The 24,609-nt window shown below is 42.0% G+C and overlaps 1 protein-coding gene across 7 annotated transcripts; it reads left to right on the plus strand.

Moving 5' to 3' along the window:
• The first annotated feature begins 378 nt into the window (after positions 1–378).
• On the plus strand, positions 379–24,456 carry add2 (adducin 2 (beta)). 7 transcript variants are annotated; one of them, XM_030060088.1, is made up of 16 exons: positions 6,312–6,508; positions 7,761–7,958; positions 8,789–8,930; positions 10,647–10,798; positions 13,586–13,666; positions 14,105–14,254; positions 15,110–15,253; positions 16,497–16,595; positions 17,382–17,558; positions 18,209–18,457; positions 19,738–19,854; positions 20,422–20,508; positions 20,613–20,739; positions 21,708–21,791; positions 22,415–22,417; positions 22,995–24,456. In XM_030060088.1, the coding sequence occupies exons 2-16, from the start codon at positions 7,812–7,814 to the stop codon at positions 23,261–23,263; spliced, it is 2,028 nt and encodes a 675-aa protein (XP_029915948.1). In that variant the 5' UTR covers positions 6,312–6,508; positions 7,761–7,811; the 3' UTR covers positions 23,264–24,456. The 7 variants fall into 7 exon arrangements, with proteins under 7 accessions (XP_029915942.1, XP_029915948.1, XP_029915944.1 ...); XM_030060084.1 differs by lacking the exon at positions 22,415–22,417 and adding an exon at positions 22,784–22,817 and having other exon boundaries at positions 22,995–23,072; XM_030060086.1 differs by lacking the exons at positions 21,708–21,791; positions 22,415–22,417 and adding an exon at positions 22,784–22,817 and having other exon boundaries at positions 22,995–23,072.
• The last annotated feature ends 153 nt before the right edge of the window (positions 24,457–24,609 follow it).

The following is a 24,609-nucleotide window of genomic DNA, read 5'->3' on the forward strand; positions in this document are numbered from 1 at the left end:
CTAAGAGTGTGAAGTCTACATTTTATCTTTAATTTCCCATTACCTCCCACAGTCCCAAGACATGTAAAGGTGCTTGTGCCTCTTAGTGCCACATCATCTGTCTTGTGAATCTTGAGATGACAAATCATTACCCAACTTTTGTTTCATACCATCAATCATTTCATAGTCAAGTGGCTTATTATCAGTTTATTCATTCACTTGAAAGTTCACGATGAACATTTGACATTGCATCAAAAGTTAACAGACTCAATCACTGTCTGCACTCTCTTCCTCCATTCTGACACAAGGTGGCGCCAGTTTCATGTGATCCCATCTGATCCATATCTGGCTCCATATGGGCCTAGATAGTCTAATAACAAGCATAATTTTAGGAGAAAGAAACAACACAATATAGAAATAAATATAGAAATAAAGCGCGCAGATGAGATTCCTTCCCACGATATTTGGAAGCGTGTGAATGAGAGCTTTTGGTTGTCGAGCGGTGGACAGGCGTGGCAGTGGGTTGGTCCTAGCGGGATGAAAAACATCAGGGTTCATAGATTTTGTATCTGCTGAGGCCCTGGAAATTGCCTGACAAAGGACCTTTGGAGTCTCAACCTAATATTTTACAGACACTGTGTAAAATCCTATCTTGTTAATTTGGGACCGGAATTAGGTAGTGGGTGTGACCCGCACCCACATAGGACAAGGTGCCGAGGATGCACTGAGGTAAGCACGCTGCCTCTTAATATTTTGGTGTGTTTGCGCTTTCAGACAAGGTAGCCTAATAGTTATTTCGCTGGGCGTACTCTGTCCTAGCAGTAGGGTGCATGGTGTGTGTGTGTGCGCGGTGTAGTCATGATGCTGGTCTAATCTATGGCACAATGCTCTGATTACTGGTCTAATGTTTACCAAGTAGACTATACCTAGACCTACGATGCATCCATATTTTCCACCGATATGCACTAACAGATGCATGTTGTAAAAATAAAACCTGAAAAAGACTGCTCCTCATGTGTGCGGTGCACGTCATGGCCTGCACCTTACTATCCATGCTTGGATTCCTGCTCTGCAGGGAAAGGCCCACGGTGTGGGCATCCCTTATTTACGACTCGAATGGCTTAACAGCTCTTAATCCTTGCTCACACCAGCGACGTTCATGCCTTTTTTTGTTTCTGTGTATCGGATGTTTTTAGGACTGTTAGGCATACCACGAATAGCTATTGCGGTCCTTTCAAATCAGATAGTGTACCAGTTTTATTCGTATCAGTGATTGCTACATTTTTTGGAGGCATTCGTGCCAGCTGTGCCGTCGTTGCTGGTTTCTGCATATTGCGGCTGGTCATTATCCAGCTCTGCTCTCGGCTGGTGCTGATGCTGCAGCGCTGTGTGTTGCTAGGCAGCCATGCAGAGCGCGGGCCGCTGGTCGGGCGGCACCGTGCAGAGAAACCGAGTCCATTAAACGATTTTTTGAAAGGCTTCTGAGTTCAAGTTGAATTGATTAGCGAGGGGTCTGTAGGTGCGAAATATTGTCTGCTGAAATCACACGTCATTCTGAGCAAGAAAACCCATTCTCCACCTCCTCAGTTTGGCAGGGTGTTTTTCTGTGGGGAGTGGGTGTGCAGATTTCCATCTCCCGCTGCACAAAGGCAGACATTGAACCTAGGAAGGGCTTCATCAGCCAAAGCAGCCTGGTGTAGAAAACCTAGCAGACCGGCTGCAGCCGGCCAACCCTGTGATCTCACATTACAGTATCATTTACGGTTTACACTGGGCTATGCCGAGCGTTGAATTACCGAATAGCGTCTTCCACAGAAAGAGCTTTTTAGTCATTATTCCTGCTATCTCGCCAAAGTCAGTATAGCGTTCGAGGTACAGACACGTACCTCGACACCTAGACCTAAACACGTTCAGTAGAACTCATCCATTGTATTTTGACAGCTTGTGGGAAAGATCATCATCATCATCATCATCATCATCATCATCATCATCATCATCATCATCATTATTATTATTATTATCATCATCATCATCTGCATTATCATTCAGAATTATCCGTGGCATTAGGACCCATGATCTAGTGATGTCGTTCAAGGGCTGCACTTCAATAAATTTCCTTGACTGTAAAGGCAGACTCATGCCATCACTTCCCTGGTTTTCCTACTGTTCTTTCATTTATCCTGTTTAAAAGTATCTTAATCTTTGGTATTATTTATTTTGATGATGTTTTGTTTGGCTTGTGCCATTACATCAGTCATATACTAAACAGGCGTCTTCATCTTGTGTAGGCTGCATTGTAACTAAACAGTATATCACATGACCAAAGTTAGGTCCATATATTTGTAGGGTGGTTTACTGCTCATCCACTCTAATAAGTAATATCAGCATGCCATTGCAAGTTTGCCTATCTGTAACTTCTTATTAACAGTGATTAGGTTGGTATACTGCTGTGCTGTAGGCATGAATCTCTACATTGAACACTATATGTGCACTATGAGTTGAATTAAAATCACAGCTGAGCTTCAGTTAATGATGGAAACCCAGAAGTGATCAATATTAAAATATGCTTACATAAGCAGTTCAACTTAGACACCTGACATCAAAGCACTTTTGTGCATCTTTTGGCAGTAAAAGGTTTGTTTATAGTTTTAATTAAAACAAACATATATGTCAAGATGGAATATTTTCAGATTGTTGAAATAAGTACTTCTAATAAAATCCCTTAAGAATCTACCTCAATATAGTTACAGCTAAAATAAATACATTTGGAATTGAGACTTTAAGGAAAACTGGAATTAATCAATACTGACTTGCTTGAAAGTGGCTATGTAGGTAGTTTCCTCCGACTAACCATTAGTGTTCACTGACTAACCATTCTGGCATTAACCTAATGAAAATCAAGCCAAAGAAAATCAATCTGCAGCTACTTATGTAATTATACTCCTATCTGCCTCTCTCTGACTGGATTTCCACTCTCAGACCCAAGACGTCTGCTGAATCCATCTGCTGAAAGTGGGTGCATTTACAGAAATCAATACAAGAATGTGTATTTGAAGATAATGTGCTCTTAAATCCTCCAGATATGAATGCCCGTGCTTGCATACGTGTGCATTTATATAGCACACACGCAAGAACTGCCCACCTACATTGAACAATTTGCAGCAGTAGACGAATTTTTAAAATCAATCACATTCTCATTTATGAGTTTTTTTTTTTTTTTTTGTAAATGTTGGTTTAGACATGAATTCTCAAACTGGGACAAATAAGGGCCCCTGGACTGTGACCCAGACCAGCCCACTGCAAAGGCAACGCCACTGCCTGTCTGTATTACAGCACATGTACACCAATGTACAAATTTACTGAACAATATTAGGCCCACACAGTGAGGCCAAATATTTTTTAGTGTAAAGCGGAATATGCAAATGAACACAGTTTTCCCCAAAGACCAGTATCACATCATCATCATCTGTCTTCATACTTCATATGAACAGCCCAGTCTGAGATCCAAAAATAAACAAATAGGTAGTCCAATCACCACCACCAACAACTGCAATTATGACTGGAGAAATATGTTCATTCTCTAGCTGACTGGTTGACCTCTTAATCCAGGGAATAATAGTAGGAATAAATAAAGATGAAAAGGGGTGAAAAGATGAACTGTATTTTAGGGCTTACATTTTATTTACACTTGCAATTTTGATAAAAATTGAAGAAAAATAGATATTTCCATCAAAAAAATGTCAGTATGTTTGATTTTGCCTCAATTGAAAATCTATCTTTATATAAATTCCTCATTTCTGTATCTTGCTGCGTTTTTTTCTGCTTTTGTACATGTTTCATTGAAACGCTGTACATTTTAAGGCTATCATTTTAAGGTTCAAGCTGTGGTGTTCCAGTCAATTCCTATAATTTATAGGACAAAAAATAACTTCCCTCAAACTGTATTATTCTCTGAGGTTTTAGGGTATTTCCCACATTTGCATTATACATGGCTAAGTATTATTATTTGACAGTGGTTCTGCATAGAAAGCTTTGAGGATTCAAAATCTTCAGCAATCACAGTCTTTATCAAAGTTACTTATGTGGCTCTCTGTATTTTGCTTCTACATTATCACTGACCTCTCCAGTCTGTCTCTGCCAAATGTGTCTGTACGCACATGCTCATTTAGTGGTGTACAGTGAGGACGGAAGGGGCTGCGGGGGCTGCATTGACTGACAGACTGTCACTAGAGCAGCAGAATGGTGGCTGATACTCAGATATTGGGCCATTATGATTGAGCCTCTCAGTGCCCTGCTTATCTGGAATATTGGACCTGCCAAAAAAATCACTTCTGTTAGTCTAGTAGCTAAGGAAAAAAAGTTTGTGCTCTTCAGGCCTGCAGGAGCTTACTTGTCCGATCACATGATCTCTTTCTGCTCTATGGGCCTGGCTAGCCAATCAGCCATGGGCTACTCTCTGGAAAAAACAAAACAAAACACACTTCAGCCCGGCTCACAGACCCACCAGCCCACCGGGAGAATGCCCGATCTGCCAGATGGCCAGTCTATGCCTGTTCTCTGTAGGTAGTCTGTATTGACAGATAGACCACAAGTTAACCACTATAACATGTCGTTAATTCACCAAGGTGTTCTGTTCAAGTGTCCTTGAGCAAGGCACTGAACCTCTGGCTGATCTCTCACTGTAAGTCACCTAGTATTAGCCTGAAAATGGATGAAATGAGGTTAGGTTTATGATGATGAGCTTTTTAGGTAAACTTTACAACAGTTTCTGGCTTTGCACTTTGGTTGCAAAATAAGTACCTAGCTGCTTGGTGGGGGGGTTTCCTTGGAGACGCAGGCCAGGTGATAATGCTGCTCGGCCAGTGGGGCTCAGGATAAGGATGAGAGGAGGAGGAAGCTATAGTGGGCTCAGAGCCAGACCTCCATGTCTCCCCCTCGTCATTAGAACCCTCCCTGGAGAGAGAGGCTCTTTCTCTGCTGCCTCTCAGCAGCTGGGCCTCCTCTCCTCCCAGAGAGAGACACAGACACGCAGTCAACCAACCTCTATTGTCAGCGTCTAATACACCTAGAGAGTATCAAACTGGGATGGGCCAGTGCCCCATGAGAGAGACAAAGGGAGCAGACTGCCGCTGCTTTGACACAGTGAGGATTTGGTTGGCTCACTGACTCAGTCTGCTTTATAACTGACCATAAAATCCATCTACATTTGAATGTGGATTTCAGCAGGGAAAATGAAGCATATACATGGATGCCTGTGTTTGTGCGATTATTCACAAGACAACACTGTGGGTCACACCTAGAAAATTACATCAGCTTTGTTGCGAATAATTACTAGAGACAAAGAGGCAAATGTTCAAACAGTATTACCCAGAACCAAAAAGAGAGGATTTCTTTAAAAAGTTTTCTGCTCTGAGAGCAGTTTTCCCCACAGACAGTTGTAATGCCCAAATGGCCATATAAAGTATTTAAAAATCAAATATATTGAGAACATAAGAGCAGCAGTGTATTATCTTTATCTGTACTACCTTTCTGTATTTTCCTCAGTGCCAGAGCCTGAGGAAGAGGATCAGAATCTTGCCGCCTCACATCCCCAGAATGACTGTGAAAATCTGGGGCTTTTTCCTCAAAAATATCAAGGAGCCCTTCAGAAAGGCACCTCACCCTCCGGTCACTGCTTGTGAGCACAGGGTGACTTGTTCAGTGACCAGCGGTTGCATTGGGCAGCTTCCATTAGCTTTTGGTGTCAATTTGTGCAACATTATGACTTGGCAGGCTCAGCAAAATCTCCCTTGGCTAAATGAAAAAAGAAAAAAATGACCAGGTTGAGTTAATGCATCGGGTGTTAGAGAATTGCTGAGCTTTTTAGATCGTCAATGAAATGTTTGACTGCTTGTGGATCAACATCGTTAGCTCACGAGGCTTGACATTATCAGGTCAAAGTGTTCAGTATATCTAGCAACTCCATTAAAGGTTTAACGTCACTAAAGCTCTTTCGGCTGTCATCTGCCAGCTGGTTTTCAGATGTGTGTGATGCAGGAAGATTTAGCAATGCACATGGATCTGAGGCAACTCTCCCCAGTGTTATTCTGGTTGAACACCTAAAAAGAAGCATCCCTGCATGTTAGGAGCAATGGGGATGGGAGTGACAGTTGGATTGGGATTACACAGATATGTTAGAGTCATACAGCTGATCGAGCAAGTACTGTAAATAATTTTGGCCGTTAATAAGAGGTAGCACAGGAGCGAGGGTGTGGTGTGTTTGGGACCTTATCTGTACAGTGCAGTACAGTGTGTGTTTGTGTGTGTGCGAGTACATCTCAGTGGAGGAGTGGCCAACTCTTCTCTAAAGGTCCTTACGGTAACTCTTCACTGTTTCTCCAATTACCGGGCTGTATCACTAGCTAACTTCCTGTTGGTGGTTTTGATACTGCCGTCAGCGTCTGAGCTCTTACTGCTAATGCTGCATTTTCTGCTGCCCTGCACTTCCACCGGCCAGTCCTCTGAGGAATACAGCATCCTTAATGTGAGGGTAGGTTTTTCATGTCAATGTTGCAATTTGACGATTGAGAGTAAGTGAGGAGAGATGTGAATTATTATCTGTTTTTTTTTTTTTTTTTTTTTTTTTTTTTTATCAGCTGAAATTGTTTGGCACACTTTTTGGGCTTGACAGCAGGAGAGAGATCTTTCAGCTTTATGCTATTGTTTGTAGATTCAGAGGGATTGACTGTGTGGTTACGCTATTCTGTGTGTTTTACTGGAAGAATATATTTCAAATGATGAAGCATGCTGTTTGGAACTGACAATTGCTTGATTATCTTTCCAAGAACTCAACCATCCTTTTAAGTCTCTGTGCTGTTGAGAAGCCTCAGATCTGCCTGGATCCTCCAGCTGCTCCAAAGTCAAGGATCAAGAATAAATTCGAGTTTTTGCTCTGACCAAACTGAGGAGAGTGGCTAGCAGAATCCATATGGTGTTTTATTAAAACATAGTTTCATAGCTTTTATGTGATGTTTCATCCGATTAAGTTTACTGTTTTTCCTTCTAATCTTTATATCTTGTCTTAAACTTTTACTGAACAATATTTTCATATACAAACACACCTCTTCTAAGACTAAACTACAAAGAGGGACCACAATAGAGAACAGACACCCATCCTAGTTCAAACACGTTCATCGTGTCTTCATTTACGCTAAAAAGACGTTTTTTGTTTCTTTTGGTCAGACGTAAGTTAAGCTATACAAAGCAGCCAGCTGACATGCCGCTGTGGCTGTCAGTTGGACGCTTTCTGAGGAAGGAGGAAGTTACCTCCGAAACTGTCAAGGTAAATAACATCCCTTAACTTATGTCTGACCAAAAGAAACAAAGAAACGTCTTTTTAGACACCCATCCTCATTGTTAGATTCACCCCAGTAACAACCACAGGAACAAATTAAAACTTAAGAGTGAAATCTAAAACTGCCTACTAACTGTTGTTGGCAGCTCTCTTTCGAGAACAGTAGATCTTTGCTCTCTCTCATACCTTTGGTACAAAGCATCCCAGACCAGCCATGTGGGTAAACACGAGCGTGCTCTGTGCAGTTTACTGGCATTGCACATTATGTTTTATAGGCATTGAAGTGAAGCAAAGTTTAAAACATGCAAAGTTGCCTAGTGCTGCTTTAATTCATTCTATGTGTGTGATAATTGCTTTAGGTTGGTTGTAGTAGCACTTGGTAAATACTGCTTTTAAAAAAATGCTATGTAAAAGACATTGTTACTCTTTCCCTTCCCTCTCTCCACAGCTGTCCCCACCCATCCCTGGCCGTGAGACACCCACTGCAACATAGTAGATCATGAGTAAGTCTCCCACTCCCAAGGGCACCCCGGTGCAGCGCAGCCCCAGCGATGGGGTCCCTGAGGGGCTCCAGTCCCCTCAGCATTCCACTCCTGGCTCCGGCCCCCAGCATAAGAAACGTATCTCCAGCCTCCTGCAGAGCCCGGTGAGACAGCTGCTCCGCTGTGTGTGTTTGTGTGTTTGTGCATGTGTGTGTGTGCTTTGCTTTTTCTTTCTGCCTTCTCTCCGTCCATCACCCACTTCCTCTCTCCTTTTTCTTTCTCTTTCTCTTCTCTTCCCTCTCATTAGATTCTCATGGATATGTTTATGTCCTCAGCTCAGATGAAATCTGTTCTCAGTCGTCACTTGACAGCTGGGGCTGCAGACTGTTAACCTATTCAGAATGTATGAGCTTGTCTCTTTTTGCATGTGGGCGGGCCACAGAGAAAGTACAAGATGGGTCGTGCATGAGCTGAGGGTGACTGTGCAGAAGTGAATGGACTGGTAAAGTGAGGTTGACTCATTTGATGTGTATACTTGCCTCCGTTGTGTAGGAGTATTAATCAGTGCATGTGCACTCTTCATCTCTGCCGATCCCATTCGTGGGTGTGTCATTACAATTGTATACTGAGCAGTTGCTCAAATGTACAGAAATAAATAAAACAAATTATACTGACCTACAGGGAAGTGTAGATGAAATGATACACAAGACATCTGGATATTTTCTGTTTGATCTAACGGTGCAGCCATAAAATAATGGCATCCCAGGTTTGAATATTTCACTCCGTGTAAGTGTGATGTCGCTTCAGTGAAGCATTGCAGCCACATACAATGTGTTTGTGACACTGTCGTTTTTAGTCTAACTTTGAAGCTACTTAAGGGGAATCAGAGTTCAAGGGGTCAATTATGTGTTATTATGAAACTCAAATATTATTTATAGTGTGTGTCTATTATGATGTAATGTTTATGTGTGTGTGTGTGTGTGTGTGTGTGTAGTCATTCAGGGAGGAGCTGGATGTGCTGATCCAGGAGCAGATGAAGAAGGGTGGCAGCTCATCCAACTTGTGGGCTCTGAGGCAGTTGGCTGACTTCATGGCCTCACATGGCTCCCCAGCAGCCCTATCAGTCTCTCCTTCCAGTAGGTGCACAGGACCATGGATACCTTAAAACCTTCAGAATTTACCTCTAACATACTATATGTTCCTTAAAATACCCAAAAGAAAAGCCCCAGCATTTCCATCTCTTGGCTGCTCAAGAACATGTAGGAAAACACCAGATGACATCATATGCTCATTAGCATATCAGTATTGTTCCCACTCTTAGCAGAGGGAGGGGCTAAACGTTGTAATCATGACACTTATTTGGATTAAACGAGTATTACAGCTCAGCATCAACTGTTCGGATTCGTTGCCAAATGCTTTGCTTTTCATGATCAGAAAAGGTCGCTACATATTTTCCTGGTTACATCTGAGGAATAATGTTGCTTGTGCGCCTGAAAAGTTAATAAATCTAGCACCAAAATCACCAAACTGGCAAAAGTGGTTAGCCTGGGTGTTGTTAAGATGGGTGTTTTGTTGTCCCTGGTGTTCCATTACATTGTTAGCCCAGGAGTTCTATGTTATCCCATGTGTTCTATTCCATAGTTAGCCCAGGAGTTCTATGTAATCCTGTGTGTTCTATACCATTGTTAGCCCAAGAGTTCTACATTATCTTGGGTGTTCCATTCTTTTGTTTGCCCAGGAGTTCTATGGTGTCCCAGGTATTCCATTCCTTTGTCAGCCCATGTGTTCTATGTTATCCTGTGTGTTCTATTCCATCGTTAGCCCAGGAGTTCTGTGTTATCCCAGGCGTTCCGTTCCGTTATTAGCCCAGGAGTTTTATATTATCCTGGATGTCCCATTCTTTTGTTAGCCCATGTGTTCTGCATTTAGCCTGGGTTGTTCCATCGTTACCCTGGGTAAATGTTTAGCAGCCCAGGCATTCCATTGATATTCTAGGTGTTCCTTTCTGTTAGTAGCCTGGATGTTCTTTTGTTAGCCTGGGTATTTAATTCCGTTGTTACCGTTGTTTTCCAGTTGTCCTATCATCTGCAGGGTCACTCCATTGTTAGCTTTGGTGTTCAATTACTAGCTCAGATGTTCCAGTATTAACCTGTGCATTGCACTGTTAGTCTGAGTTATGTATTTTTAAACTCGGACCACGTGTACTGCAAGAGTTGGCACAGCATCTCATGAAGTGCCCTTTAAACAAAAGGGGCTTATCAGCACCACTGGAGTGCACTTTTGACTGCTCACATTACTCAGCTGAATTGTTGTATATTTTTTCCTTTTTTTCTTTTTCCAGTTGTATCACTTAAATAAATATTAGGAGACCTCTTAATAAAAGCCATGAAGTATTAATTAAAAAAAAAACCCTGATAACTGCTGTTGATAACATATTGTTGGAAATAATAATAATGATAATGGTGCACTGTAGCAATACTGTCTCCCATCCCTAGGAAGTGCACATAAAGATGTATTCAAATGCAAATATTCATAAAACAGAAACACTGAAAGGCTTACTCTTCATTCATTGCATACTTTTCATTGAGTGGAGTAATTTTAAATTTTTTGTGCAATCACATAAAAGGCCAGGCCGTTATGCACTTAGAAACACCAGGAAAAAGCGTGCCTGAGTTCCCGAAATTACAAAAATTAACAACAACAAAGGCATTTTCTGTGAAATTTGGCCAATTAAACTAATCAAATATTCTTATACCTACCTTTGATAGGCATAAAAAACATAAGCTGTGCCCAACAGAACATTGTCCTCATTGTGTCCTCTCTTGCCCCCACCCCTCCCTCCAACCATACAGACATGATGATGGTGACGCCCATCAACGACTTGCACGGCTGGGAGCCTGGCAGCATGGTGAAGGGCGAGAGATTGATGCGCTGTAAGCTGGCCAGTGTCCATCGCTTGGTCGACCTCTACGGCTGGGCCCAAGTCAGCCGCACCTGCCTCACTGTCAGTACCATCATCCGTTTACATTACATTCTCACCTTAAGCATTCGTACTTTTATCATCATCATGACACATGGTATGCAGGACCTAATGTCATCATGGTGTCATATGAGTATGTGTAGGCAAATTCTTGTGAACATGATAACTCCAGAACAATACATGATAAAAACATCATGCTGAAACTGAAAGTTCCTCTATATAGTAAGTGACCTGATTAAATTTTGGAACATCCTAGTGCATAAACATGTATATGAAAAATATAACACCATAACTCCAATATGACTTTAAGATACCGTGCTTGTATTATACCCTCTATGTGTTAAATGCAGACAACTGTGTTGACATAGAAATATTTGCTAATCATCATTACTATCATCAACTGAATTATTTTGTGAATAGAAGTGGTTATATTTAATATTTCATGGTGATTATGGCAGGTCATTTGGCGGCTTAAGTGCTACTAGATTTTATTTTAATGATTATTTACCACAGGAAAGTCAACTCTGAATTCTTGCTCTTTTCCAGCAATGCTGAGCAGCCTTCATATTCATACTGTGCCATACATTCACACCCCGGAGCTACCCAGTGCAAACACAGTTTTCTACTGTTGGCCAATGAGAAGCGCCACACGAGCAGCTGGGGGTTAAATGACTTGCTCAAGGCTAAATCCTAAGTAGTTATTGAGGGACAGCAGAGAGTTACCCTACCCACACTTAGTCCTAACAAACTCCAGAGCGACTTACAATGATTTCAGGGGCAATCTGCAATCATTCAGCAAAGCCTGGGAAACGTGGCTTGGGAAAGTTAATGAAGAATGCTGTCCCGTCCCTCAGTATCTAACTTCTGAAGTGCCCTGGAGCACAGTACCCTGAGTGCAACAGAGAGTTGCAGCACAAGCGTTTGCAGTCTGAGTTGATATTTCCTGGAGAAAAAGAAACACAGGATAAATAAATAACATAAAATAATAAAATAAAGATTTAAAATACACTGGGAAACTTGATGGAAAAGCAATGGAAAAAGTTTTAGTTTCTAAAATGATAAAGTAACCAGCTGTAATATGTGCAAGGGTCAAAGTTCCCAATTGAGATTTTTATAGATATGAATAGACTGGGTTGTGAAGTTACTGGATGATCACTCTCTGTTTTGTCGCCCACAACTGAAGAAGATCAGAAAGAACTGTGGATTGGGCTTTGTCCTTTTAGCCTGATTTCTTTTAAAATATTTGTTGTCATTTCTGCTTTATTTGAAAGCTACAGTAGAGAGAGACAGGAAAGGCAGGGTAGCTAGAGGGAAAACAAAGGGCTTGAGCTCAGATTTGAACCCAGGATGCTGCAGTAAGGAGTCAGGGAAGGATTTGATGTGGCACATACTCTACCACAGGGGTCCCCAAACTTTTTCCTGTGAGGGCCACATAACTTTTCCCTTCTCTGATGGGGGGCCGGAGTCAGTTTGTAACAGAAAAAGTGTGACGATCGCAGGGGTGCCTAAATGTAAACACTGATTGTTTTCCAGAAAGCCACACATAACCAAATATTAATAACCCTTTCCAGGATCTTCACAGAAAAAAAAACTCAGGAAATATATAATAACACTATTTATGAAATAAATAATAACCCTCTCTGGGTTCACAGAAAAAAAAAAAAAAATCATAATGCGTCTCTGATATTGTTCAGGGGGCCGGGCCTAATGTGGAGGCGGGCCGTATCCGGCCCACGGGCCGTAGTTTGGGGACCACTGCTCTACCAAGTGAGCTACTGAGACGCCCTTTAGCCTGATTTCTGAGCCTCTGCTGGCCTGGTTTGGACATAAATCAGGTGAATGGTGTATTTTGACACTGGAGTCCTCGCCTCTCAGATACTGCTGGAACAAAGTTGATTAATCATTGGCGAATAATGCATTTTTACATTGATATCCAGCATCTATAGAATGAAACTGATTGGCCCACCATTGCACCACCAGCCAAATTCCCCAAGCTTCAAGAGGCATTGTTTCAGGCAACACACATCTCATCTCCAAAAGAAAAACATCACTCACAGGCTGACTTGCGCCCATTGTGAGCGATGTCACTGTTGACCTGTATTGTCTGATTCTGTCTCTGTATTCTTTTGCATGGCTGTTCATGCAGCTGCCAAGGTTAGGGTCAATTCATTCTCAATTCACATTAAATTAAATGATAATGGAATTCTAAATCAGTCTCAGGTGGAAAGGACAATTTGCATGATAGTGACAATGCCTTCCATCAGAATGACTTCCTCATAGATTGGATATAAAAGGCTTTTAATAGCACACAATATCCAGTTTTCATTTTTGAGGAAACGTCATCTCTTGATTTGAATGAAAGTGAATAAATCTCCTCCATGCCCTCCACTGTTTCTCATTATGTACTTTTTTGCTTCTTGTAGCTATCTCTCTTTACACTCTTCTTTCTCTGTGTCTCTCCTTTGATCCCTCTGTGCCCCACTTTTACTGGCTACTCAACTATCTATTTGACCTCACCGTTTTTGTTCTATTCATAAGTGCTGTCAGATGAAAACTTCAAATGTCTAAAAAGCTAGATAGTAAGATTTTGAGGAATTAATTAATTTTTTCAAAATGGCAGCTATAATGCATTGAATGTCCTGTGTGGTTTTGAAAAGGCCCATTGCTCCTAAGGCCATGAAAGGTGCTCAACCCATAAAGGACCATTTAAAATTTCAATCCAAAGACATGAAAGACTCTGAAATTTAAAGAACAGGGTTTTCACAAAGTAGCAGTATTTATATTTATTTTTGTTGTGTTCCTTGCTTACAGCTGCGTGTTAGTAAGGAACAGGAGCACTTCTTGGTGCTCCCAGACGGCCTGGCCTATAGTGAAGTGACCGGATCCAGTCTGGTGAGTAATTACAACCAGAAATCGAGTTAAACAGACTTACTGGTGTGCCACTTTATTGAATGTTGGATTCAGTTTCACAGCTCTCTTATGTGATGGACGGGATGCATTTTGCTCGATTCCATTTTATTATCAAACTGGTACAATACTGGTGTCTATGGAAAACTCTTAATTTGTTCTAATGTGAAACTTAGATTGGATGCCACACAAGTAAACATTATTAGCATTAGTATTATTAGCTTTAGTATCTGGGGTGTCAATGGTTTTAGTGTCCTAAATTCTGTTTCAGAGGGTTTTAAAAGTTCAGGTTTGCAATTTTGTAATTTATTTATTTATTTATGGACGAGGATCCAGTCTTTTTGATTTGACAGCCTAAGCTTAATGTACCTGCTGTTCTTCAAAAAGCACCAAAATTTGTTTTGGGGGTTCTCCTGTTCCCAGGTGAAGGTGAATATCCTGGGCGAGGTGGTGGAGAAAGGCAGCACCAGCCTTGGTGTGGACGTGGAAGAGTTCAGCCTGCACTCGGCCATCTACTCGGCCCGGCCAGATGTACGCTGTCTGCTTCACCTGCACACACCAGCGACAGCCGCGGTGAGTCTGCCTAGTGTGATGCCAGGGGAGAGACTGGCATCAGCCATTTGTCCCGTCTTAGAGGAAACACCATGACCTTGGTGTTGGCCATATCCAGATACACACTGCACAGGACTAATGGGGTATATGTCTAATCCCTGATCACAGACTGCCATCTAAACCACATATTTTTACATCATTAGTGAACCAATGATAAAAACATCTATACTTAACAAAAACAGGTCATTTAAATTACATTAAAGCCCATTTGCAGATCCCCCCCTACCCATAATATATTGGGTCATTATTAGTCTTTTTTTTTTTTAAGTCTTTTTTTTTTTTTTAAGTCATTTTGTCCCCCTCCAATGTGATCAAAGAAAATGACTAATTTAAAATTGAAATACCAGTATCAGCCTTCTACAGCCCATGTTTATCTAAATCTACCAAAGCAGACTCTCTTCTCCAGCTCACAGTAAAATATGTATCATTTACACCCTTTTAGCTGTAAGGTAGATGTTATTTCAGAGTTGCAGTGGTGCTCGTGTCATGTGGTTCTGCTGTACCACTTAAGCCCGATCACATTATTTAGTTGTACAACTTGGGTGTCCTTGTACTGTGCCATGTATTACCCACAGTCTAGATTTGAATCTAGCTAAATGACCTTTGTTGAAATCACCCATAGGCATATAGCAGATCCTCTTATCAAAGACCGGCTTTCAATGAGTGAGCAGGTGAGGCCTTAGTGTCTTGCTAAACATATGGCGACAGGACACGTGGCTGCTGATGGACCCATTATGTGCACTGAGCCTGTTACATGTCTATAAATATTAGGCCTCCCTCTAACCGTCCACTACTGACGGCTAACTGTCTGTCCAGGTTTCGGCCATGAAGTGCGGCCTCCTGCCTTTGTCCCATGAGGCTCTCCTGGTGGGTGATGTGGCCTACTACGACTACAATGGAGTCATGGAGGATGAACAAGACAGGGTGGAGCTGCAGAAAAGCCTGGGGCCCACCTGCAAGGTGAGCAGACCTTAGGAAACAACAGGTTTTATATGACACTTTCATGTGATCACACGATTGGACTTATGATACTGCCCCTGAACCTCCTGCATGGAGGTTCAGGAGCAGTATCAATGAAAAGAGAAAAAAAGATAAGGGTTGTGGCCTTATAAAGGATTAATTGTTGTGTTGTGTTAAAGTTTTTGCAAAGTTGGAATAAGTGAATATAAACTACTGATTGTGATTCTAAAAGAAGCACAACACTGAGCTGCTTTCATTTATCATGTGAAGTGTGACTTTGAATAGATTTGCATCTCATGTGAACTGATTTAACCAGTAAAAACTCTTTAGCAGCTTTTGACATCAAATCCAGGGACATGCAGGGCATCCATATTGAAAATCACAGCATGAGATGGAAAAAATTAATTCCTTTGTTTGTCTCTGTCTTGAACTGACCGAGCCACATTCCATGGCCTTTAATGGGGAACACTTTAGACTTTGTTTTGGCTTAACACAAATGTCTCATTCCTGTGAGGATTCAACTCAGATTTGATAATTTGATAATCCCACATGGCCCTAACATAGGGATTAACCTAAGCACTGAAACTGAGTATGATTATTGTTCACTAATGAGTTAAGCTAAGTGCAACATAATTATGTTATGCTATTATGTTATAAGTCACCCAATTCAACCAGTTATATAGTACTTCTGAAATGGGCTGCAAACAAACACACACACGCCGAAATATCAATATGACCTATTCAGCCAAGTATAGCTGCTCCCTCCCTATGCACACGTCACCATTTTCACACATACGAAGTTTACCAGTGCATCCTCCTCCACACTTTTCTAATTTAAGACACCTGCACCCTTTTTTTCTTCCCTGTCCACTCTTTCTTCTCCCTCTCCCCTTGCCATCAACATCCGTGTTTATTATTACTTTGTACTTTTATTATCCTTAATCTCATGTTTTTTTTTTTTTTTTTTTTAATTTGGCTATTTATAGTCTGTTCATGCATGTAGATAGATAGATAGATAGAGGTCATACTCCTCAGCTGAGCATCAATAAACTCCTCCTTCACTCTGAGAGTTTACCAGATCCTCGCTCATTTTCCATCACAGATAGGTCAGTAGACAGAGAGACAGATGGAGAACTTTATTGTACTTTTTCAGTAAAAAAAAAAAAAAAAAAAAAAGGTTTGCCTTTTGCACATATAGAGTTGTGAGTGCCATAATGAATCTTTAGCCCATGATGTTTTTCAGGTATTGGTGCTGAGGAACCATGGCATTGTTGCCCTTGGTGAATCTGTGGAGGAGGCTTTCTATACCATCTACCACATCCAAGCCGCCTGCCAGATCCAGGTAGTACCCAAACACACACACACACACACGCACACACACACACGCGCACGCACACACACACACACACACACACACACACACACACACACACACACACACACACACACACACACACACACACACACACACACACGCACTATCCCATACTAACAGCTGACCCGCTAGAGGCAAGAGACAGTATTAGATTAGCTGTTGTTCTCACAGTGAGGTATTTTGTGAGTGTGATGTATGTGCAGGGAGGGTGAGCAGAGATAAAGGCCTAACATTTCATGTGTGTAGGTGTTAGTGAGTGGGTTTGTGAGTTGGCATGTGTACATTATGTAGATGTGCCAGTTTTACTCCTGGGAACTTGACCTTGCCTTGGTATCCTTTCACTGTAATTGAGTAGGCAGATCTGCATTGCACTGCACTGCACTATAGTACAATAGAGTGCCAAAGCAAACTGCAGCCTGCTGTAATCAGGGCCAACAGTAGCTTATAGGGAAGCAGGCTCGTGACCAAAAGGTTGCCTGTTTGAATCCCCAGATGTCTTTGTAAAATATTAATAAATGGCTTCCTCCCAACTTAGAAGAAATATGGCTGAGATGATTTTTAGCCAGGCATTGAACCTTCAGCTGCTGTGGAGATCCATCAGTCAAAACAGTGGTTGTATGGGACATTTCCCAAGCTTACATGTATGTAAATGTGTGAGTGTGATGGAGTGTGTGAAGAAAATGTGCTCAGTCAACCTTATTTGAATAAGTAAAAAATAAACAAACAGTCACAGAAGCCCATGTTGTTGTCCAGGTGTCAGCTTTATGTTGTGCTGGTGGCGAACAAAACCTGATACTGCTAGACCGGACCACACATAGACCCAACCCAGCCGGCACTGTGGGCTGGGCCGGCTCCACCTTTGGGCCCCTACACAAGAGCCGCCTTGGGGAGCATGAGTTTGAAGCCCTAATGAGGACCCTGGATAACCTGGTAGGCAACATGGAAACACATTGTCCTATTTTTTGTTTGTTTTGGGGGGAACAAAAGTGTTATACATTTGGTTACATTTAGAAAAAACTGCATCATGTCTGTTAGAAGCCACATCTTATGTAAGCATTGAGTTCCAGTGGAAGACTGGCTGTACACAAATAATGGCTGTGTATAACCAGGCAAGAACTGGAGAGATCACAAAAATATTGTTGGTGGAGGGAGTAATAACAGAGTTTTTAAAATTATTATTATTGTTGTTAGCTTTATTTATTGATTGATTGATTGGTTGACTGATGACACAGGAGACCATCTAGCTTTTGCCCTGTTGGTGCTGGTTTCCACACCAAAGGACTATGAGTCACCACTGCAGTAAAACTAGCTACAACTGTAAACCTTACACATCAGCTAGTGTACAATTCAGATTAACAATGTTGTGATGTTAATTGACCATCTAGGATAGTCAACTTCATTAGGTTTTTAGGTTTTCAGGTTTTTAAACGGGCAGAGGACCACAGGCTGAGGGCCTCCTGTATGGCTCCATGGGGTCATAGGGGAGAGTTATGTGACCTGAAAGCCTATAGACCCCTTCTATAGACCCCAACTCTTATTTTGTCTAAAATACACGTCCTCTCTCATGCTGGTTTTCCCAGGGTTACCGCACCGGCTACGCCTACCGTTTCCCTGTGCTGCTGGAGCGTTCGCGGACACGGAGGGAGGTGGAGGTCCCTGCCACGGCCACAGCCTTCCACCAGTTTGACGAGGAGGGAGGCCACCCGGCTCTCAGGCAGCATCCTTTCGCTCAGCGCCAGCAGCAGGAGAGGACACGCTGGCTCAACACTCCCAACACCTACCAGAAAGTCAGCCAGGACCAAGCCAGTCCTGGCCACCAGCGTACCACCGTGAGAGGCTGAGGAGGGAGGAGGGTGTAGGAAAGACTGGGGACACACTACGAGACATAAGAGAAAAAATTGGACATGATGTATTAATGACTGACCTTCAAAGATTTGAGGTTGACACACTTGGCAACAAGCCTCATTTGAGGAACACGTTACCTGTGTGCTCATGCCTGCTTCAAGACAGAATGAAAACAGACACAGAAGTGAAGCCCTTTTTTCTACACTTTCTGGAGAGAGTCTGTTCCTGGTCTTTCTTTAGGTTTGAATCGGTCAGGTCACACTATTAGAGGACATCAACACTTGTCCAAATTCTGTCTTAATCAGAAAGCAATAGATTAAAGTCATGAATCCTCACTTTACCTGTGTCAACTGTATGTAGCAACCACACTAAACTAGCACAAACTCCATCCAATTTTGGAAATCAATCACTTTGGCCATTTTGTGTCAGTCAGTGTCATGGAGTGTGTCCCCAGCCAAAGGAGGGATGGATTTATAGGACTGTGTTGGACGGGAATAAGCAGTATAAGCAATCATCGTCTGGTTGTTCTTGAAATGCCATTTTTTTCATAGTCACTGTTATATTTCTTATGCATTCATGAATTGGCCTTTAGCATGATGCAAAATATTGTGTCATGAGACCAGAGGGCACTTCTTACCCCACGTCAGCACTTTCTTGTTGGATTCATGAAGGCTGATGTACGCTCTTTTGTACTGGCGAGGTTTGCTAATGCTAATGGAGCATTAGTTGTTATGTGCCAGTACCTCAGGGGAAAGATCCAGCCGAGCTGCAGCGATGGGCCTTTTGACACAAAAACAATATGAAAGACCCCTGTTATTACATCAGTGGGAGGAGACTAGCTTTCCATCTCTGTTTCTCTCCTCCCCTGTACCTCCCACCCTCCTCTCTCCCCTGTTCTCTGCATTGCAGGGGAAAGCCCTCTGCTTGGGACGGTCACTGCAGTGCAGAGTCTGCCCTCTGGTGGCACAAGATGCTCCACATACACTGCACTGTCAGTCGGTGATACCCATGCTGAAAATAGACATACTTTGTAGTGTGAAATTGTAATGACCAAACCTCTATGGCATTAACATCAGACATCCCATGTGGAAAGAATACGTCACTTTTAAGGAATAAAAGTGACCTTGTCAATTAATAACTTGTTCACTCACCATATCCTCTGTGTGCCGGGCATATTAAGTGTTAAATTCTGTTCATGTTTTTTCCACTAAATTGCATGGATGCTGTTTTGGAAATTATACCTCAGATGATGTTTCTTTCTCAGTGGCTGAAGACCGAGGAGGTGACGCAGTCTGGCAGCACGTCCATCAAGATTGAGAACCCAAACCAGTTTGTTCCTCTTTACACCAACCCTCAAGAGGTGCTCGAGACACGAAACAAGGCAGGTGTGCCCTTTCCTGGCTCCCAGGCTTGTCATCTTCTTCCTCTCTCACAATTCCTGCTATTATCCTCTATAGTGAAGTCCTATACTTAAGCCGCTTCTGGCTGCTAATTGGACTGAATTGTTTAGACGTGTACTCAGAAAAAAAGCAATATTCCATCTTTACCAATGCCACCAATACACCTTACCAATGATAAGTTGTTTATTTTCTTACTATTGCCCATATGATGCTGCACTGTAGTGGCCCTCACTTCCAATTTTCAACACAAAATTAAATCAAGTATAGCCATACAACACCATCTGAGCACTGTCAAAAACTGTTTGCTTCCTTCCAGTTAGCAACACCTGTGATTACTGGCATGACCTTAAATGTCCTTTGGCCAGCTTCGGCCTTTTCCATACGCCACCTAGTGCTCGGAGGAATATTTAAGTACAACTCAAATGCATGGCTCCTACATCCTCCGCATGCAAACACATCAGATATGTCATACAGTTATTAAAAAATCTTTTCAGTAGGAATGTCAAAAACATTGTGCTGGCCCTCATCTTGCACCACTTTGCTTTTAGATCCGGCAGCAGAATCGTCAGGACATGAAGACCGCAGGACCACAGTCTCAAGTCTTAGCCAGCGTCATAACAGATGACAGTCCTCCGGTAAACTGCAGCTACTGTGCTTTCCAACATCTGCCTGTTTTTGTCTGAGAGACAAAACACGCGTATGGTTTTGATTTCATTTTTTTGTCCCACTTATGTTTCAGTCTCCAGTCAGCCCACCCAAACTCCCACCAGAGCCAGAGCCTCCCAACCCCTTCAACGAGCTGACAGACCAGGAGCTGGAGGAGTATCGCAAGGAAGTGCAGAGGAAACAGGATGGAGGGGCCGATGGTACGTTAGACCCAACTCAGCTCAGCCACCACTAGCCAACCAATACAGCCACATTCACACCTAGCACTACAACTGCAATGTTAACTACATGTATCGAGATATATAATTTCTCAGGCGTAGATAATATAAACGCTATCCTTCTGTACAGCCTATGTATTTTATGTCTGTTTTCTCTCAAATTCAGAAGAAACTTTTTACCAGCAAAGAACTTTATTACTGTTGCCTGTAAAATGTGTTGAGAGCAATATGAGAATATAGTCCTGCTCCTCCTTTGTTGCTGTTTTCGTAGATGTTGTTGTTGTGCAAGGAACACAGTTGTTTCTTTTATTTCTGATGATTTTAATCTTTTTATAGCCACAGCTGTCTTTATAGTTGTCATCCTACACCACCCTTTACTGTGAATACTAATGTGTCACACTTTCTCCTAACCGTCTTAAAGGTGCTATGTGTAGCATTTTTAACAATTAATGTGGAGATGCTTTGTAGCTTCTCTTATGCCGGTAGTAATGTTAGTACTAGTAAACTACCCCATTGTTTCCTATAACAAAGAGAATGTTGTGATGTGAACCCCTCCCACTCTTTTGTGTTGAGCAGGGTGTGTTTCTTTTGCCTGTCACTCTCCCAAAGATGATAAACATGTTGGAGGTATTTTTTACATCAGTGGCTCCCTCCGCCAACTGCGATGAAACCCCCGAAATCCCCAGTTCTATTTCCAGTGGAGGAACTGCACCAACTCGGGGCTTTGTACTATAAAGCTGCTAACTTTCTTGGCAATGGTCTAAAATGCTCCACATAGCACATTTAAGCACTATGGCTTCATCTAACCCTACTTCACTTGTGATTGTTGTCTATTCCTGCCTCACTTCTCTTTTTACCTCACAACTCTAACTTCCTGCATAGCTAAGTGTCCTCTTCAGCACACACTGTCCCTCACTTGTGCATCTATGTGCGTGTGTTTGTGTGAGTAGGGGAGGAGGTGGCAAATGACAAGGAGTCTCCCCCTGCTACCTCCCCCACAAAGGGCCAACCGCCCAGCAACCCCCCTCTCTCAGGTGAGGCTTGGCAGTGCTCTGACAGTTTGCCCTGCTTGCCTTGCATACTGGCCATCTGACCAGCAGCCTGCTCTAAGTCTCACATGGACACATGTGTGACTCGGCGCTGCTTCTGCCTTTTCATGCTTCAGATGCTCCCTGACAACCCTGTTACTCCTCTCAACGTGCACTGTACATACTGTCTCCACCCAAAAACAATTCGGCCTCGAAACTTTGCGGTATATATCCACTAACATTTTGGAAGAATTCACCTAACCTCACTATTTGCCAATGAATCAAACAAAAGCAATTTCCAAAAAGCATTTTATTAGTAACTTTTAGATATCATATTACTGTCAGGCATTGTGTCAATAAGGTTTGACTGATATGGATTGATTGTTTATCTATAGTTGCTAGCGATGGCAATAGCGATTATGTAATTGAAAATACTGATATTTTGTGCTAACATTCTGGATCTTTAAATTTGTATTTGACTATTTTCATGACATAAATATTTTTAACCATTCAAGATTTCATTGTGTTAGCATAGAAAAACCTCTGAAACAGCATTTTGACAATAATGTCATACATCTATGCATATTGGTGTGGAATGCTGCATCAGCTTAAAGGCTTTCCATAGATAGCAAGTGTAATATTGACCAATTTTTACAGTAAATATGTGTCCGATCTACCAGTGTTATTATCGTTACCAGTGATATTTGATGCTTAGCAAAAGTTGTGGCAGTGTGCTTTAAGGAGAAAAAGTTTCCCATTACAGTTTATTTTTTCCTTTTTAGTAGCTTTGAAAGGTAAGCTACCATATGGAGTAACAGGGCGTGTCCGGTTTCTATGGTGTTTGTCTTTGTTTTGTTGGTTTTGGCTGGTGTTTGATGTACATGTGCCACAATTCAGGCCTTGGGAAGTAAATCCACCTGTCTCCACACCCATTGTATGTACCTCTCTCCCTCTGTCTCTGTGTCTGTCCTTTTCTGTGTTCCTACACTGATTCATAGGGCACTCCTCTGGTGCTAAGGTCTTGTCTCCATAGTAAGTACAGAGAAACAGCAACATGACCCACTTCTCATTAAGCAAGCATGTTCGCCACAACTGCAATGACATGTCTGGCGTGTAGCTTTGCAGCTCTAGCCCGATCAGTGCGCTCTGTCTGGCTGCTGAAGCTTCTGTCTTTCTTTCTTTGTGATGCTCCAACAATCCCCAACCCAGAAGAGGCAAAGACCGACTCCCCAGCCATACAGAACGGAGAGGAGGAGGAGAAGCAGACGACAGAGGAACTGGAAAAAGGGATGAAGGCTCTGTCAACAAATGACACGTCCACTCCACCCTCCACCACTCCCGCCGCTCTGCCTGCCAAACCACAAGGTGGCACCCCGGAGGGCTCGCCTTCCAAGTCCCCCTCCAAGAAGAAAAAGAAATTCAAGGCACCCTCGTTCCTTAAAAAGAGCAAGAAGCAGAAAGAGAAAGTTGAGACCTAAGTCGTGCATATAGTGCAGACCTTGGAAAAATACTATTTGAAAATGCTTCTTAGTGTACTTAGTGTCCTAACTGCGTAGAGCAGGGGTTGGGTCGGGGTTACTGCAACAGGATAATCCACGTAGTTTCAGGTGATATATCACACACAGAAAATTGACTTTGAAATACTTTCCTGTGGTTGCCTAAACTTTATGGTATTATTCAATGTGTCAACCCATCTGGTACCTTCAGCACTGACAATTATTTTCAAATACTATTTGATCAAAGTCTGATTCAGACAAGTTGTTGACACACTACTTTACTTCTTATCACACTGGCACAGACACACACACTGATCCAATTCCTGTATTCTCACGTCTCATTTCTCACCTGCTTCTGTGCTGATCAAACCATTACTGAAGTTCACTGTATGGGAATTTAAAGCTTTCTCTTGTTTTGCAAGTAGGATTAGAAGCAATCTGATCTAACACACTTGCACCTCCGAACTTGTTTCATACCAATCTTTTGTTACTCACAACTCTGCAAGACACAAGTGGAATCAATAATAGTCGTCATTGATTATGCACCCCTCGTTCATGTATAGTCATAAAGCACTTGGCATATGTATATTAACATTCCCGTATGTTGTATTTATTCATCATCATCATCATAGACATCCCCTGGTCATGATTCGGTTATAATTATCTGATGAATGTTGCAGGTATTTATGTGAGCGCAGGTGCAGTACATGTAGAAATATGCTGAAAGATGCTGATTGTGCTCCTTTGACTGAATGCTGGTTCCGTGTAAACCTATCAGCCTTTTCAAGTTATTACAGCAGGGACAAATAATGAAAAGAAAGGAAAAAAAAAAAAAACTATACTGGCTCTTAACAAAATCCAGGCCGCTATGAATGCCACTAATACCAAACAAGGATATAAAACAAAGAAAATCTGTTGCTAGTCAATGCAGTTTGAAGTACAATAATGAAAGGCACTAACATTCCACTTTTCTCATTTTCTTTGAAATGTATGTGTGCAAAATACCTCTTGACAGCTGTAATTATTATTATTATTATTATTTTTTATCCTGTCGCTATTCTCAAACTGCTGATGTGTGTGTGTTCATGGTTTTAATTTATTTCATATTAGAATGTAAAAGTGAGTGTTGCAAAGTTACCATGTACAAGTCATTAAAGATCAAGTTGAGTTCAAACTAGCTGGGCATCTGGTCTGTGTTGCTCCTCTTTGCTCCTCCCTGCTGGATCATCTTTATGTTCTACATGTCACATTGATATTAATAGAGCAGTAATATAGCTGCTGATAGAGCATTGCAGTATGAACCAAGTCCATAATGCCACATTAAATCC

This window comes from Myripristis murdjan, chromosome 9, assembly GCF_902150065.1.
Source record: "Myripristis murdjan chromosome 9, fMyrMur1.1, whole genome shotgun sequence".
NCBI classification, from domain to species: Eukaryota; Metazoa; Chordata; class Actinopteri; order Holocentriformes; family Holocentridae; genus Myripristis; species Myripristis murdjan.

Excerpts from the sequence above, each read along its gene's own strand:
- add2 (XM_030060088.1), top strand. The coding sequence starts at position 7,812 with ATGAGTAAGTCTCCCACTCCCAAGGGCACCCCGGTGCAGCGCAGCCCC. Across the intron at positions 7,959-8,788 it reads CCAGCCTCCTGCAGAGCCCG|TCATTCAGGGAGGAGCTGGA; the intron begins GTGAGACAGCTG and ends GTGTGTGTGTAG. Across the intron at positions 20,509-20,612 it reads TAACAGATGACAGTCCTCCG|TCTCCAGTCAGCCCACCCAA; the intron begins GTAAACTGCAGC and ends CTTATGTTTCAG.